The 17,854-nt window shown below is 40.5% G+C and overlaps 1 protein-coding gene across 1 annotated transcript in view; it reads right to left on the bottom strand.

Annotated features, from left to right (window-relative positions):
• Positions 1–7,985: 7,985 nt before the first annotated feature.
• dlc (deltaC) overlaps positions 7,986–17,854 on the bottom strand; it is a 336,546-nt gene continuing 326,677 nt past the window's right edge. Inside the window, exons 8-10 of the mRNA XM_034168222.1 lie at positions 14,856–15,600; positions 14,564–14,678; positions 7,986–9,636 (exon numbers count right to left, since the gene is read on the bottom strand). Coding sequence (XP_034024113.1) covers positions 9,631–9,636; positions 14,564–14,678; positions 14,856–15,600 — 866 coding nt within the window. The 3' untranslated portion in view covers positions 7,986–9,630. The remainder of the gene's footprint in view (positions 9,637–14,563; positions 14,679–14,855; positions 15,601–17,854) is intronic.

The following is a 17,854-nucleotide window of genomic DNA, read 5'->3' as shown; positions in this document are numbered from 1 at the left end:
TTGAAGACACTAAAAGACAAACCTCCAGGAGTAGATGAACTAGATGGGTGCCTCCTAAAACCTGTAGCCTCAATAATTGCACCAGCCATAACCCATATAATTAATCAATGTTTTAATGAAAATAAATTTTTGTCGGCTTGGAAAATATCAAAAATTATAGCATTGCCAAAAAATAAAAAAGTGTAATTTTCTGCAGCGAATAGTAGACCTATCAGTTTACTTCTGGTATTGAGTAAATTAATGGAAAAAATTATGTATGATCAGATCAACGCTTATTTTAGAGAGAATAATTTAATAACAAATTATCAGCATGCTTATAGAGAAAAGCATTCAACAGCGACTGCACTGACCCAAATGACTGATGACTGGTTATGGGAAATGGACAAAGGTAACATTATTGGGACAGTATTATTGGACTTCTCCGCTGCTTTTGATCTCATTGATCACAAAATTCTTTTAAAAGAATTTGAATGTTATGGGTTCTCCAAATCTGCTGTGCAATTTATTAGTGATTATTTATTTATGTGACAGAAAACAATTAGTGTATTATAATGGATGTTTTTCAAATGTTTTAACTGTGAAACATGGTGTGCCACAGGGCAGTTGTCTTGGTCCGCTTTTATATTCTATCTTCACAAATGATCTATCATTAGTGCTTCATACAGCAAGCATTTCAATGTTTGCAGATGACACAACAGTCTATATGGCTGGGAAATCAATTGAGGAAGTTAAAAAAAAACTTGAGCAGGAAATTAAAAAGATTGAAAATTGGATTGAAGACAACAAACTCATTCTGAATGTAGGAAAAACAGTAAGCATTGTTATTGGAACTAAACATTCCTTAAGAGCCGAACCACAACTAAATCTTGTAATGAAAAATACAGTTGTTAAACAAGTGGAAGAAGTCAAACTCCTTGGAGTCTGTATTGACAGCCAACTGTCCTGGGACAAACAAATAAATAATGTAGTCTCTAAAATGGGACAGACTTTGGCAGTGATAAAAAGATGTTCAAGATATTTAACTAAACCAGTGATACCATATGTCATTCAAAGTTTGGTGTTGTCTCAGTTGGATTATTGTACAGTTGTCTGGTCAAATACTTCAGTAAATAATGTAAAAAAAAATTACAGCTTGTGCAAAATAAAGCTGCACGTGTGGTGTTAAAATGTGGCTTTAGGACAAGTGTGGATACAATGCATAAGTGCCTCTCTTGGCTTTTGGTGAGGGACAGGTGGCTATATGCAAAAGCAAACTTTTTAAGAAATATTATTACAACTCAGATACCGTCTGTCCTTTACCAACAACTGCCTTTTAGTAAGGATACTCATTTTTATCCAACCAGGCATGCCAAAGGACTGTGTTTCATTTTGCCTAAATGTAAAACAAACCAGAGTCAACGGACAGTGATGTTTCGAGCCATGAGAGAATGGAATCATTTACCACTGAAGTTAAGGGAATTGAGCAGTGAACTGGGTTTTAAAAAGGAACTTAAAAAGTATTATCTGAGGCATATGGTTGAAGTAGGGTAGTTGTAAAAACAGCTAACTGATCACCTGCAGAGGAATGGTCTATTTGAAGAGGTTCAGTCAGGTTTTAGAATTCATCATAGTACAGAAACAGCATTAGTGAAGGTTACAAATGATCTTCTTATGGCTTTGGACAGTGGACTTATCTCTGTGCTTGTTCTGTTGGACCTCAGTGCTGCTTTTGATACTGTTGACCATAAAATTTTATTACAGATTAGAGAGATTAGAGATTAGAGCATGTCATAGGTATTAAAGGCACTGCGCTGCGGTGGTTTGAATCATATTTGTCTAATAGATTACAGTTTGTTCATGTAAATGGGGAATCTTCTTCACAGACTAAAGTTAATTATGGAGTTCCACAAGGTTCTGTGCTAGGACCAATTTTATTCACTTTATACATGCTTCCCTTAGGCAGTATTATTAGACGGTATTGCTTAAATTTTCATTGTTACGCAGATGATACCCAGCTTTATCTATCCATGAAGCCAGAGGACACACACCAATTAGCTAAACTGCAGGATTGTCTTACAGACATAAAGACATGGATGACCTCTAATTTCCTGCTTTTAAACTCAGATAAAACTGAAGTTATTGTACTTGGCCCCACAAATCTTAGAAGCATGGTGTCTAACCAGATCTTTACTCTGGATGGCATTTCCCTGACCTCTAGTAATACTGTGAGAAATCTTGGAGTCATTTTTGATCAGGATATGTCATTCAAAGCGCATATTAAACAAATATGTAGGACTGCCTTTTTGCATTTACGCAATATCTCTAAAATCAGAAAGGTCTTGTCTCAGAGTGATGCTGAAAAACTAATTCATGCATTTATTTCCTCTAGGCTGGACTACTATAATTCTTTATTATCAGGTTGTCCTAAAAGTTCCCTAAAAAGCCTTCAGTTAATTCAAAATGCTGCAGCTAGAGTACTGACGGGGACTAGCAGGAGAGAGCATATCTCACCCGTGTTGGCCTCTCTTCATTGGCTTCCTGTTAATTCTAGAATAGAATTTAAAATTCTTCTTCTTACTTATAAGGTTTTGAATAATCAGGTCCCATCTTATCTTAGGGACCTCGTAGTACCATATCACCCTAATAGAGCGCTTCGCTCTCAGACTGCAGGCTTACTTGTAGTTCCTAGGGTTTGTAAGAGTAGAATGGGAGGCAGAGCCTTCAGCTTTCAGGCTCCTCTCCTGTGGAACCAGCTCCCAATTCAGATCAGGGAGACAGATACCCTCTCTACTTTTAAGATTAGGCTTAAAACTTTCCTTTTCGCTAAGGCTTATAGTTAGGGCTGGATCGGGTGACCCTGGACTATCCCTTGGTTATGCTGCTTTAGACGTAGACTGTGGGGGGGTTCCCATGATGCACTGTTTCTTTCTCTTTTTGCTCTGTATGCATCACTCCGCATTTAATCATTGGTGATCGATCTCTGCCCCCCTCCACAGCATGTCTTTTTCCTGGTTCTTTCCCTCAGCCCCAACCAGTCTCAGCAGAAGACTGCCCCTCCCTGAGCCTGGTTCTGCTGGAGGTTTCTTCCTGTTAAGAGGGAGTTTTTCCTTCCCACTGTTGCCAAGTGCTTGCTCACAGGGGGTCGTTTTGACCGTTGGGGTTTTTCATAATTATTGTATGGCCTTGCCTTACAATATAAAGCGCCTTGGGGCAACTGTTTGTTGTGATTTGGCGCTATATAAAAAAAAAGTTGAAGTTGAAGTTGAAGTATTGTGATGTATTATGAATTGATTATGAATGAATTTATTCTGAATGTATTATGAATTTTCATTATGATTTACAGGCCTTAATGGAAATCTATTATGTTATTGTACTGAAACTTTGATTAAAACATGAATGGACCCCAGGAAGAGTAGCTGATGCAGTTATACTGCAGATGCTAATGGGGATCCAAATAAATAAACAAATAAACAAATAAACATGTTTCAACAAGACGATGACCCCAAGCACACTAGTAAATGAGCAAAATCTTGGTTCCAAACCAATAAAATTAATGCCTTGCATATGTGAAGAAATCATGAAAAAACTGTGGTTATACAACTAAATACTAGTGATTCACAGGATTGCTAAAAAAGCAGTTTGAACATAATAGTGTTGAGTTTGTAGCGTCAACAGCAGATGCTATTATTATTGTGAACACCCCCTTTTTTACTAATAGCCCAATTTCATAGCCTTAAGAGTGTGCATATCATGAATGCTTGGTCTTGTTGGATTTGTGAGAATCTACTGGTACCTTGTTTCCCATGTAACAGTAAGAAATATACTCAAAACCTGGATTAATCTTTTTAGTCACATAGCACTACTATTATTCTGAACACTACTGTAACAATAAGAAATATACTCAAAACCTGGATTAATCTTTTTAGTCACATAGCACTACTATTATTCTGAACACTACTGTACCTACAACTACTACCTCACAAGCGGTGGTGAAGTTAAAGATACTTTTCACTCACTTCAGCTGCCCAAACCAGATCGTTTTGGAAAACAAGCCCGTTTGCATGTGAGGAATTCCAGATGTTCGCCACAGAGTTCGACTTCCAACAAAGTCCACATTATCCCCAAGGAAATGGACATGCAGAGAGAGGAGTACAAATCACACAGAGGGTTATAAAACAGAAATACCCTCTACTCGCTCTCATGTGTTATTGTTCTACTCCTTGCTCATGAGGATAAAGCTTAAAATGACACTTCCCACACTTGAGACTAATCTCTCCGACCCCGATGGCCAAATCTTCAAGCTGTCAAGATGCGAAAGAGAAACAGAAACAAGGTTTCTACTTCAACCTGCTGCGTAGTGCAAAACCCCTGCTGTTGCTGAAACCAGGCAATCCTATCCTCACCAAGTTGGATCATCAGAGCACTTGGGAAACACCCGCTATTGTTGCTGGTGACAGTGTTACTCTGAGATCTTATGTCATTGAGATTCGAGACACACCAGGGGGTGACTGAGATGCAGCCATCATCAACTGCAGCATATTCCTGCATCAGCTGGTGATACTTCACCTTTAGCTCCAGAAGAATCACAGCCTGATCCTGCCGTTCCTACAGACAGCATGCTGCCGACTGGACAATTGTTCACATGGTCTTGTAGACTGTGCAAACCTGATAACATGTTGAATCTCTGACGGTGTACAAAGAACGCTACCTGACAGATAAAAAAAAAAAAAACACAAGAAAAGAGAATAGTGAATGTGGTGATGTTGCTATTGATGATGTTGCATGTTTTGGCACTGACTGATGTGAGATCTCTTGCAGGTGTTAAAAAAAGAATAAAGAAAGGGGGAGATATACAGTGAGGCAAATAAGTATTTGATCCACTGACGATTTTGCAAGTTTTCCCACCTTCAAAGAATGGAGAGGTCTGTAAGTTTTATCGTAGGTACACTTCAACAGTGAGAGACAGAATCTAAAAAATAAATTCAAAAAATCACATTGTATTATTTTTAAATAATTAAATTGCATTTTATTGCATGACATAAGTATTTGAACACCTACCAACCAGCAAGAATTCTGGCTCTCACAGACCTGTTAATTTTTCTTTAAGAAGCTTATTCTGCATTCTTTACCTGTATTAATTGCACCTTTTTGAACTTGTTACCTGTATAAAAGGCACCTGTTCACACAATCAATCACACTCCAACCTGTCCACCATGGTCAAGACCAAAAAGCTGTCTGACACCAGGGACAAAACTGTAGACCTGCACAAGGCTGGGATGGACTACAGGACAACAAGCAAGCAGCTTGGAAGAAGACAACAACTGTTATGATTATTAGAAAGTGGAAGAAACACAAGATGACTGTCAATCTCCCTCGGTCTGGGATTCCATGCAAAATCTCACTTTGTGGGGTAAGGATGATTCTGAGAAAGCTCAGAACTACACAGGAGGACCTGGTCTATGACCTGAAGAGAGCTGGGACCACAGTCACAAAGATTACATTATTAACACATGATGCTTTCATGGTTTAAAATCCTGCAGGGCAGCAAGGTCCCCCTGCTCAAGCCAGCACATGTCCAGGCCTGTTTGAAGTTCACCAGTGAGCATCTGGATGATCCAAAGGAGGCATGGGAGAAGGCCATGTGGTGAGATAAGACCAAAATAGAGCTTTTTGGTATCAACTCCACTCGCCCTGTTTGGAGGATGAGAACAACCCCAAGAACACTGTCCCAACTGTGAAGCATGGGTGTGGAAACATGATTTTCGGGGGTGCTTTTCTGTAAAGGGGACAGGACAACTGCACTGTATTGAAGGGAGGATGGATGGGGTCATGTATCGGGAGATTTTGGCAAACAGCCTCCTTCCCTCAGTAAGAGCATTGAAGATGGGTCATGGCTGGGTTTTCCAGCACGACAGTGGCCCCAAACACACAGCCAGGGCAACTAAGGAGGGGCTCTGTCAGAAGCATTTCAAGGTCCTGAAGTGGCCTCGCAAGTTTCCAGACCTGAACTCAAAAGAAAATCTTTGTAGGGAGCTGAAACTTGAAACCTGAAATATCTGGAGAAGATCTGTATGGAGGAGTGGACCAAAATCCCTGCTGCAGTGTGTGAAAACTTGGTCAAGAACTACAGGAAACATCTGACCGCTGTCATTGCAAACAAAGGTTTCTGTACCAAATATTAAGTTCTGTTTTTCTATTGTATCAAATACTTATTTCATGCAAATTAATTATTTAAAAATCATAGTGTGATTTTCTGATTTTTTTTTTTTTTTTTTTAGATTGTCTCTCACAGTTGAAGTGTACCTTGGATAAAAATTACAGACCTCTCCATTCTTTGTAGGTGGGAAAACTTGCAAAATTGACAGTGAATCAAACACTCACTGTATATGTGCCATACATGGACTGTTGTACGAGGTCTGTCAATAAAGTAACGGTGCTTTTTATTTTTTCAAAAACTATATGGATTTCATTCATGTTTTTACGTCAGACATGCTTGAACCCTCGTGTGCATGCGTGAGTTTTTCCACGCCTGTCGGTTACGTCATTCGTCTGTGAGCACGCCTTGGGAAGGAGTGGTCCCACCGCCTCGTCGGATTTTCATTGTCTGGAAATGGCGGAATGAAAAGGACTTTTTTTTCCATCAGAATTTTTTCAGAAGCTGTTAGAGACTGGCACCTGGAAACCATTCGAAAAATTTATCTGGCTTTCGGTGAAAATTTTACGGCCTTCAGAGAGAATAAGGACTGTTACTACAGCTTTAAGGACTGCTTTAAGGACGGTCGGTGCACCGCGCTCCGAACTGCGACAACGAGGCACAAACTACCGGATCATTTCTAAACGGATGGCTCTGTGGATACAAGACCGTCGTGTGCTCTTTCTCTGGTTATCACAAGAGCTGGACATCAGCCATTTTCCGGTAGATTTCACTTTTAACAAGAGATTTTGTCATGAAAAGCCGCGCGGAGGCTTCGCGCGTCACGACCGATTCGCTGATGAAGCGAGACAAAGGAACACCTCCGTTTCAGAGTGCCAGGGGACAAGTTGGGACATGCCTATCTCGGCTTTCAGTGCTTACCAGTCGAGTGAGTATAAGAGAAATTGTGGAGAGCTGGACATGTCCCAACTTGTCCTCTAACACTCCGAAACAGAGGTGTTCCTTTGTCTCGCTTCATCAGCGAATCGGTCATGACGCGCGAAGCCTCCGCGCGGCTTTCCATGATAAAATCTTTTGTTAAACGTGAACTCTGACGGAAAACGGCTGATGTCCAGCTCTTGTGATAACCAGAGAAAGAGCACACGACGGTCTCGTATCCACAGAGCCATCCGTTTAGAAATGATCTGGCGTTTTCTGCCTCGTCGTCGCAGCTCAGAGCGCGGTGCGCCGACCGTCCTTAAAGCTGTAGTAACAGTCCTTATTCTCTGTGAAGGCCGTAAAATTTTCACAGAAAGCCAGATACATTTTTTGAATGGTTTCCAGGTGCCAGTCTCTGACAGCTTCTGAAAAAATTCTGATGGAAAAAAGTCCTTTTCATTCCACCATTTCCAGACAATGAAAATCCGACGAGGCGGCGGGACCACTCCTTCCCAAGGCGTGCTCACAGGCGAATGACGTAACCGACAGGCGTGGAAAAACTCACGCATGCGCACGAGGGTTCAAGCTTGTCTGACGTAATAACATATGAATGAAATCCATATAGTTTTTGAAAAAAATAAAAAGGACCGTTACTTTATTGACAGACCTCGTACGTAAAAAAGCTGTTACGACAGTTACTGTAAGCTGTTGCTACAGCGACTCCTGCCATCTGTGTGTCGTATCTATCTGCTGTACTGTGGCTGTGTTCTGGTTCTGCTCCACAATATGTTCTGCTACTGTGTTACTAATTAAAGACATTCTCATTAAGACGAAAGTAGCTTGGACATCGTATTATCATTTCCATTGCCAATACTGGGGCTGTAGTTCACCCAAAAAAGTACACAAACAAATCAGCATCACAACAGTCATGATATTTTTCCAATTTATTATGAAAAAATATATTTCTTCATTCTGACAGACATCAGACATGTTAACATAGACATATACACAATTCTCTTTCATAAATACAAAATTATTTACAAAAAGGTCAAATTAAATAGGAAAGCAATCTCCTGTAGATGATATGTACACATTGCATTGTTTTCTTAAATTAACAGATATACTGGAGCAGCGTGACTATGTAGCAATAACATATTTTTGGTATCAAATGGATTAGTTTTACAAAGAAAGAAGGAATAAAATCTTTTCGTTCTTCACTGTTGTTGTCTTTCCTTTTAAATACTAAACAAAATTCCCAGAGCTCTGACATGTTCACAGTCATGGGAATGCTGCTGAACAACACTGTCAGTTGCAATTCTTTCACAATTTTCTCACTGTGACAGTAGCGATGACAAACACACACACAGAGAAATGACAGTGAGTTTTGTTATTTTCCTTACAAGAGTCACTCTGAAACAAATCTGTAAAACATACAACAGTGGAAATGACAGCCTGCACAATCACAGGAGGGTACAAACAGGAAAACTGAACTGCAGGATTAATCCAGCTCAGCTGATTCCTGAAACGTCCTCTGTACAGTCTGCAGCAACACTCCAGCTCTCTTACACATCATAAAAATGTAAGACAGATTATCTACTCATGATATTAAAATTAATCAAAAACATATGATTGCTGTCAGAGACACAAACTCGCCCTGATTATTCTGAATCCTCATTTTAATCAAGTTAAAATACGGGGCTGCTCATAGGAACAAAAACTGGACTCAAGGTGGGAATAACCCTGGCATTGGGAATAACACTGTAATCAATTTTAAAACATGACACTAAAAATCTGGCCATTCAAATGGAGACTGGGGAATTGGGTTAACAAGGATTCATGAGATAAAAAATGGAAAATTGTTCTCAGACGTATATGACACTTCAGTCTTTAAATACATCGTGTGTCAAAAGAAATTTTATTTGTGCTCTTTGTGATTGTTGGTTAGTCACTGATTTTTAAAAAGGCACTTCAACGTTTCCAGGATATGGAGGCGATTATAATGTGATGGCGTCCAGGCCACAAATTTACACTTCACTTCCAAAGAAATTCAAAATACGTTCAATGGGGTGAGCGCTTGCAATAGAAATTCACTTTCAAATTCAAACAATCATATCTAGTTCAGCTTTCACATAGATTTTTTTTTTTTTTTTTGAGAAAAAGTATGCTTAAAAACAAAATTCACACAGGACAGAGACACAGTAACGATTAGGGAGCACTCTGCTAAGGCACCAGTTGTTCAGATTGGTAGCAGTTCCAGCTCTTTAATGTTTGATTCAAAGAAAAGTAAAACTGTGATATGAATTCTACTAATAAAGAAATAAAAAGATAGTAGTGCAAATGATGCCAGACATTCTGTTTTTCCTCTCGTCTTTCCTCCTTCACTTCTTTCTTTTCCTTAAAAGCTGTCCTTAAAACATTGGCAGTATCAAAGCAGAAAATAACGTTCTTTTGTTGTTCTTGTTTGTTTTCATCATTAAGCAGCAAAAATAAATACTTAAAAAATGTGTGTAGAACACATCCTCTGGACAAAATGCCCTGGACAGAGTAGTCCTCTCCATCAGCAGTGTGAAAACAGGAGGTCATACCTGAGGATGGGGCAGAGAGACACAGCTGTTATTCATCAGCATACAACAATATTTTCTATGGGTTATTTCAAAACATGATATTCATCTTTGCATGAAAAAAATCAAGTCACATTTCAAAGTGAGACCAGGAATAAATATTTTAAAGTTACTGGTGGCCAAGAGCAGGGGTGGTAGCCAAGTGGTTAGAACACTTGGTTTCAGGTTCAAAGTTCCTGGTTCAAACCCCACCCCTACCATATTTCTCCATGTAATGTGGAGTGGCGTCAGGAAGGGCATCAGGCATAAAACTTCTGTCAATTCAACATGCAGATCCAGCTATGTTGTATGGGCTAGAGACTGTGGCACTAACAAAAAGACAGGAGGCAGAGCTGGAGGTGGCAGAGCTGAAGATGTTGCGATTCTCTGGGAGTGACAAGAACGGACAGGATTATGAATGAACATATCAGAGGGACAGATCAGGTGGGATGGTTTAGAGACAAAGTCAGAGAGGTGAGACTGAGATGGTTTGGACATGTGCAGAGGAAGGACCCAGGGTATATAGGAAGAAGGAGGCTGAGGATGGAGCCACCAGGCAGGAGGAGAAGAGGGAGGCCAAACAGAAGGTTTGTGGATGTGCTGAGGGAGGACATGCAGGTGGTTGGTGTCACAGAGGAAGATACAGAGGACAAGGTGAGATGAAAATGATTGATCTGCTGTGGTAACCCCTAGTTGGGAGCAGCCAAAAGAATAAGATGTCAATTGAAGCAATTTCTTTACATTTTCTCATTTTTTAAGAGTCCCAGCCTCACTATATCTAAATTCTGGATCTGTTAATGAAGGACAGGGCTAGCTGTCAGTGACCACTTTAGTAATCGCTCTGCTTCCCAATTGATTTACTGCTGGTGAACTGATGAGTTAGGTGCTGTTTCACCAGCCAACTGATTCTGCTCTTTTTCGCTCTGTCGGAGGTGCTGTTGCTAGGATCCGAGAGGCAGGCGCTGCTTCCAGAGGATCAGACTGATCTAGCATTAGCATTTGATGTCTGCAATCAGAAGTATTCAATAGCTAAAACTAGAGACTCTGCTCAATTTGTACCCTAATAACTGACTCTCTGTTTTCTGTGTGGTTTGTAAAAACTTTGTAACTGTTAGAATTAGCCAACAAGTGGGTCACCTCTCTGAGTCTGGTCTGGTTGAGGTTTCTTCCTCAAAATACACCAGAGGAAGTTTTTCCTTACCACTGTCATGTGTGCGTGAGGTAGCGCCTTGAGGTAGCGTTGTTGTGATTTGGCACTATATCAATAAAATAAAATTAATTGTATTGAAAAGTGGATCTATGTATCACTCTGTTCCACTGTCTGTAGTGGGAAAGGTGAAGAACAGCATGTCCCACCCATATTACCACCACTAACCTGTCCTTGAGAAAGATCCTGAATTACTCTTGGTGTGTCATGCACGGCACCCTGACATGACTACACACTGAAAAGAGATGCTCCTTGAATTTACTTGCTTTAAATGTATACACTGGTTTACAGGGGTGATGGCAAAGTAGTTAAGTGTGGTTGTTTCCAGTGTGGAGTTGTGCTAGGAAGGGCATCTGGCATAAAACTTGTGCCAATTAATGATGCAGATCCACCTCTGATCTGCTGTGGTGACCCCCTAGTGAAACAAGGGAGAAGTTGAAGGGACTAGGTTAGTTCATGAACAGAATGTGTAAAACTGACATTTGCTTCTGTGTCCCAATTAGATACCGTGGCAAATTCTGTCTGTCAGACTTTTTTGAAGTGTATGTGTGAAAAGGGCCCTGCGATAGACTAGCAGCCTGTCCAGGGTGTTCCCTGCCTTTGACCCAATAACTACTGGAATAGGCTCCAGCTCCCCAGTGACTCTTAACTGGAATAAGCAGGTTTAGAAAATGTATGGATGGATGGGTGAAAAGGTGAGTGTTAACATCAATTTAACATTAAGGTAATGTGATCACCACCATCTCTGCAAGTTAGTAGCATATCTGAAAAATTAATGATATCCAAGAGAAGATTCTCTTTCTCTCTCTCTCTGTCTCTCTCTCTCTCTCTAGCAGGCAAGTATTACATGTGTGTCTTGGTCTCACTGGGGTTGTTGCCCTGAAGCACTTACAGTACCAGTCAAACATTTGAACAATAGTTTACATTGCTGACAATGCTCAGCTAAAATGTGCAACATGGCTACTGTGTCATAAATAATGTTCATACAGAATACAAGTAACACACTTCATCTGGCTCTCCATATGTAACCTTTCATTTCAAACAAAGTCAGCCTCGATTTATACAAGGATTCTCAGCACAGATTGAGAACTAAAGACAGAGTTTTGTTGTCTTAATTCACCAATTAGAGACCAGGTCTCATTTGTCAGTAAATCCAGAAGCTACAGAACACTGAAGTCCAAGCCACACCATGACGGATCAAGGTATGATAAGCTGATACGAATTTTGGATATTTGTCTGTGTAAATTTTTGTTGTACAAAAGTCCTTTTCGCATTTGCAAAATGATTTCCTCGTCAGTGGAGTCCATCAAAAAGTGTTATGCATATTCAAAACTTTGATCAGGCAGAGAGCTTTCCGCTGCCTGCACATTTGGTTACAGTTTTGTCCTCTATTTCTTATTTACTGTTACGATACTCATGTATTTATGTCCTACGGCTGTCAAACATTTCAGACTAAGCTTCTGACTGGCCAAAGCTCTGGCATGGGGTGTGAATTTTGCATGGGCTGAGAGAGGACCCACATGTGTTCCAGGTAAGACTTGCATGCTTTTATTGTTTTTTTATCTGTACCTCAGAGTTTAGTTGGTTCTTATTTACATTTGCATTCAGATCTTGACAATTCCCACTCGAATCCAGTTTCCCCCATCGCACATATATGTCTTGAAACCAGAAAAATCGATCTGCAGAATGCAACTCTCGGTGCTGCAAGTGGAAATGTGATGTCACCTGTCCATTAGAGCCCGAAATCCACAGGAGACTGGCAAATGACACGATTTTGCCACCAGACAAAATATTTAAATATGTACCTACAACCCCTGGCAAAAATTATGGAATCACCGGCCTCAGAGGATGTTCATTCAGTTGTTTAATTTTGTAGAAAAAAAGCAGATCACAGACATGACACAAAACTAAAGTCATTTCAAATGGTAACTTTCTGGCTTTAAAAAACACTATAAGAAATCAAGAAAAAAAGATTGTGGCAGTCAGTAACGGTTACTTTTTTAGACCAAGCAGAAGAAAAAAAATATGGAATCACTCAATTCTGAGGAAAAAATTATGGAATCACCCTGTAAATTTTCATCCCCAAAACTAACACCTGCATCATATCAGATCTGCTCGTTAGTCTGCATCTAAAAAGGAGTGAACACACCTTGGAGAGCTGTTTCACCAAGTGGACTGACATGAATCATGGCTCCAACACGAGAGATGTCAATTGAAACAAAGGAGAGGATTATCAAACTCTTAAAGAGAGTAAATCATCACACAATGTTGCAAAAGATGTTGGTTGTTCACAGTCAGCTGTGTCTAAACTCTGGACCAAATACAAACAACATGGGAAGGTTGTTAAAGGCAAACATACTGGTAGACCAAGGAAGACATCAAAGCGTCAAGACAGAAAACTTAAAGCAATATGTCTCAAAAATCGAAAAATGTACAACAAAACAAATGAGGAACGAATGGGAGGAAACTGGAGTCAACGTCTGTGACCGAACTGTAAGAAACCGCCTAAAGGAAATGGGATTTACATACAGAAAAGCTAAACGAAAGGCATCATTAACACCTAAACAGAAAAAAACAAGGTTACAATGGGCTAAGGAAAAGCAATTGTGGACTGTGGATGACTGGATGAAAGTCATATTCAGTGATGAATGAATCTCAAATCTGCATTGGGCAAGGTGATGATGCTGGAACGTTTGTTTGGTGCCTTTCCAATGAGATTTATAAAGATGACTGCCTGAAGAGAACATGTAAATTTCCACAGTCATTGATGATATGGGGCTGCATGTCAGGTAAAGGCACTGGGGAGATGGCTGTCATTACATCATCAATAAATGCACAAGTTTATGTTGATATTTTGGACAATTGAAAGGATGTTTGGGGATGATGAAATCATTTTTCAAGATGATAATGCATCTTGCCATAGAGCAAAAACTGCAAAACATTCCTTGCAAAAAGACACATAGGGTCAATGTCATGGCATAGGGTCAATGTCAATGAGCAGATCTGATTTGATGCAGGTGTTAATTTGGGGGATGAAAATTTACAGGGTGATTCCATAATTTTTTCCTCAGAATTGAGTGATTCCATATTTTTTTCCTCTGCTTGGTCTACAAAAGTAACCGTTACTGACTGCCACAATCTTTTTTTCTTGATTTCTTATAGTGTTTCTTAAAGCCAGAAAGTTGCCATTTGAAATGACTTTAGTTTTGTGTCATGTCTGTGATCTGCTTTTTTTCTACAAAATTAAACAACTGAATGAACATCCTCCGAGGCCGGTGATTCCATAATTTTTGCCAGGGGTTGTAATCAGTTTGCTCTGTCTGTCACAGTGTGAAACAGGCTTGAAGATTTCATCATCTATGTACACCTCTGTCTAGTGACCTCATGACTACATACAGTACCAGTCAACACATGCATTCCTATTCAATTGATTAGAAAGTTTTTCCAAATTTTTGACTGGTACTGTAAACTCCTTACAGATGTCTTTCTACATTGCAAATATGCTTACAAGACAGGTGTTTTTTTTTTTAAACAACCAAGATTCTTGAGGTGTTACGTTTGAATTTTTTTATGGCATACAAGAAAAAAAAAACAAAAACAAAATCAGGCTTTTATCAATGAATCATTATCATTACTGAATAATGATTTCATCATGAAACTACATAAACATGATGGTGTTTTGAGGGTTTGCGTGTGTGTGAGTACCTCTGTAGCAAACACACACTGCTCCACCTGCTCTGGAATAATGAACACTGGGTGGAACAAACTGTCCTTCTGAAAGCTGAGAGGAGGAACTATGATGGACGAGTCACACTTTTTACTGCACAGTTAGGGAGAGAAAGAGACAGGAATAATTGGTACTGCAGCAACAACAGCAATTTGGAAAGAAATGCCTCTTGCATATCACATAACAGAAGACAAACAAGCTCAGACTTGTCTTCACTAAAAGCAGGTAGAAAGAGAAAGGCACAAACAGAATTGATCATCAGAGCCTTACAGGTCAAACTTGTTCTTGGCCAGGTCCTGCTCCTCCTTCGTCAGGTTACACTCTGCCATTTTGTTTTTAAATATGCCCATGTTGGCATTCTCCACCAATGCTGCACCCTTATTGGACACTTTGAATTGCCTTTCAGGAATGAGAAAGGCCTCTTTCTCTCTCAAGCCAACCACTGGCACTCCTGATAAGCTCCCAGTATTGGGTATGCCTCCGCCAATCACTGCATTGCGGTTGTTCACTGTTTCCAGGTCATTTTTCACTGATGTGGAGGTAGCCATTAGTACCCTGTGACGACGGAGCCGACGGAAAATGAAGACACTGGCACAAACCAGAAGAGTAAGTGTCATCAGACCAAGGGCAAATGAGAGGCCTAATGCAGCAGGGAAGCCATCCTTTAAATTCAGTGTTGTTAATGTGGGCTGCTTGGTAGTGTGTACAGCGTATTCACAACGTGCACCCATGAAGCTTGGAGGACAGCGGCACACAGGTCCAGTAAAGTGGGTGTAACAGGTTCCACCGTTGTCACAGGGGAACTGGAGGCAAGGGTCAGTGCGCATAGAACAGTCCTTCGTGGTGAAGCCAAGTGTGCACCTACAGGTGAAATCATTGATGCCATCAATGCAGGTGCCAGCATTGTGGCAGGGGTTACTGGCACAGTTGTCAATGTTTTGCTCACACCGAGGGCCAGTGAAACCTGCCCGACACAAACACTTCACATGGTGTCCGCGATCAGAACACTGACCACCTGCAAAAACAGAGAGAGAGAGAGGTTTGTGTAAAAACACAACAGGATGCATACATACACACAGTAGTCAATAACTCATTTTGGGAGTTTGTTGATGGGTCTGGTACTCCAGCCATCATTAAACACCTTGCAAAGCTCATGAAAAGAAAATCTCTTATTTCTGCACTCTGAGAGTAACTCCATTGCTTTCTATAAGATGACATGCATTATATAGCAGATGGGAAAAAAACATTTGTATCCCCATCACTGAAAAGAAGTAACCACTGGAGAGCCACAAGGATTCCATCACTGAAGAATGATGACTTGTGCGATGCTGAGGTGTTGTCCACTGTATCATAGTACTCAGGTCTGGTGTTGAGGTGTTGCCCACTGTATCAAAGTACCCAGGTCTGGTGTTGAGGTATTGTCCACTATATCACAGTACCGAGGTCTAATCTTGAGGCAGCTAATATGGGTAGACACGTGGAACATCCTTTTTCTCAGCAAGTTTAACCAATTTATACGGCTGTAAAGACAGCTTTGAAAGCTCCACACTGCAGTGACAGCTCTCTCTGAGGTCCACAGGCTTATCATATCCAGGTCTTGGTGGGTGGGTACACTTACTTGGATCTGGTTGCTCCAGTGGTCTGGGTACTGAGGAACTCTGTATTACTTTGGTAGACTGACTTCTTCCTATGCTGTCAGATTATGTTGTGTCAATGAGCATATTATGAGGCATTCTGTCTTCTATCTCAGTCTACTCCACAACTGCAGTTTATGATATCTCAGAAAAGCAGACTTTTTGGTCACAGCTTCACTCTATGGTTGATGACTGCCCCAGAGCCGACACTTCTGTCATCATGGATGATTTCAGTGTAGCAATAGGCAATGATAAGGCTGGATACAAAGACTGTATCAGTCCCCATGGATCTGGCAACCATGGTGAAAATGGCTCAATTATTACTGAATATGTAAAAATCAGAGTGACAAGTTGCTGGATTCTGTTTTTCACTGGACATGGTGTTCTTCGAGGAAGATGCCAGGAGAGTCCTGCAGAACGGCACATGAAAGACTTGGACCTTGGCTCTCCTGCACATATATCAGCATCATCAACCACCTCTGTCCAATGACCTCATGACTCCATAAGCTCTTCCCAGGTGCCAGTTGATCTCAAAGGCCAAGGACCCAGAGACATGAATGTTACTGCTGAGATAAATACACGTCTTTACAAGTTCAACATTTTTTACCACATACAGATACACTTTTGATTGCTGAGTCCAGGAAGTGATTACAAGCATGGATCCTAGTCTTGATCCAGGACAATTTCAAATCCAGACACTTGAATTCCAATTTTGGCTGTTTTCTCTTGCTTGTTCCAGATCAGGTTTTATCTCCTTCAGTGTGTTTTCCTGCTGAGATCTCTTTGTCGTAGATGATAGTTACATTTATGTTGGATGAGACTGGTGCTGGATCATGCTCCCAGATGTTTTCTTCATGCTCACAGATGTTTTCCCTTCCTCTAGCGACTGGTGATCATTTATTACTTTTTTGGGCTTCTTTCTTGATACTTTGTATTTCTTCTGCAGTCAAATATTTTGTGATTTGGGAGGCAATCGATTGTAGTTTTGCAGTTGTGGTGGCTTCTTTTTTCTCTGTTGGTAAAACTGCTTCTTTTATCTTCTTCTAATGTACTGCCATACTGCCTTTTTCCTCCTGCCCCACTTCTTATGCCTTAAGTGAGCAGATCAGTGAAAGATCTGTTTCTTCTCCTCAAAGGTCCAATTTACAGAGGCGTAGTTTCGTTTATTTTTGGGGGGCCTTTGTTGCTGGGGTCCAGGATCAGTACTTTGGTGATCTGGTGAATTATCCAGCTGAATGCTGGCACTCAGCTGGATAATATCTCCCCACAGTACTGCCAGAAGATGCACCTTTGCTGTCCTCACGCACCCTGGTGCCTAGGGCTAATTTGGGGACCTTTGTGCTCTGGGTGGCGTCCGGCCAGAATAATTCATCATTGTTAGACTTATTTTGTGGAGTTTCTAGCTGGGGTTCATTTTCATTAAAACATCCTCATACCGGGATCTTTCCTAGCAAATTCTGTCACAGTGGGACCAAGGAGATTAGTATCCAATATCCAACCCACCTCCAGTAGGGCCTCCAACCCACTTGTGTGGGTTCTGTTTGGAGCCTGTGCTTAACAATAATGGCAACATGAAAAATGTTTTTGTTGAAATTTTTGCCAATTTACTAAAAATAAAAAACTAAGAAATCACAT

Source organism: Thalassophryne amazonica, chromosome 4 (assembly GCF_902500255.1).
Source record: "Thalassophryne amazonica chromosome 4, fThaAma1.1, whole genome shotgun sequence".
Classification (NCBI taxonomy): Eukaryota; Metazoa; Chordata; class Actinopteri; order Batrachoidiformes; family Batrachoididae; genus Thalassophryne; species Thalassophryne amazonica.
The sequence above is the reverse complement of the archived record's forward strand: the minus strand, read 5'-3'. Positions and strand labels throughout refer to the sequence as shown.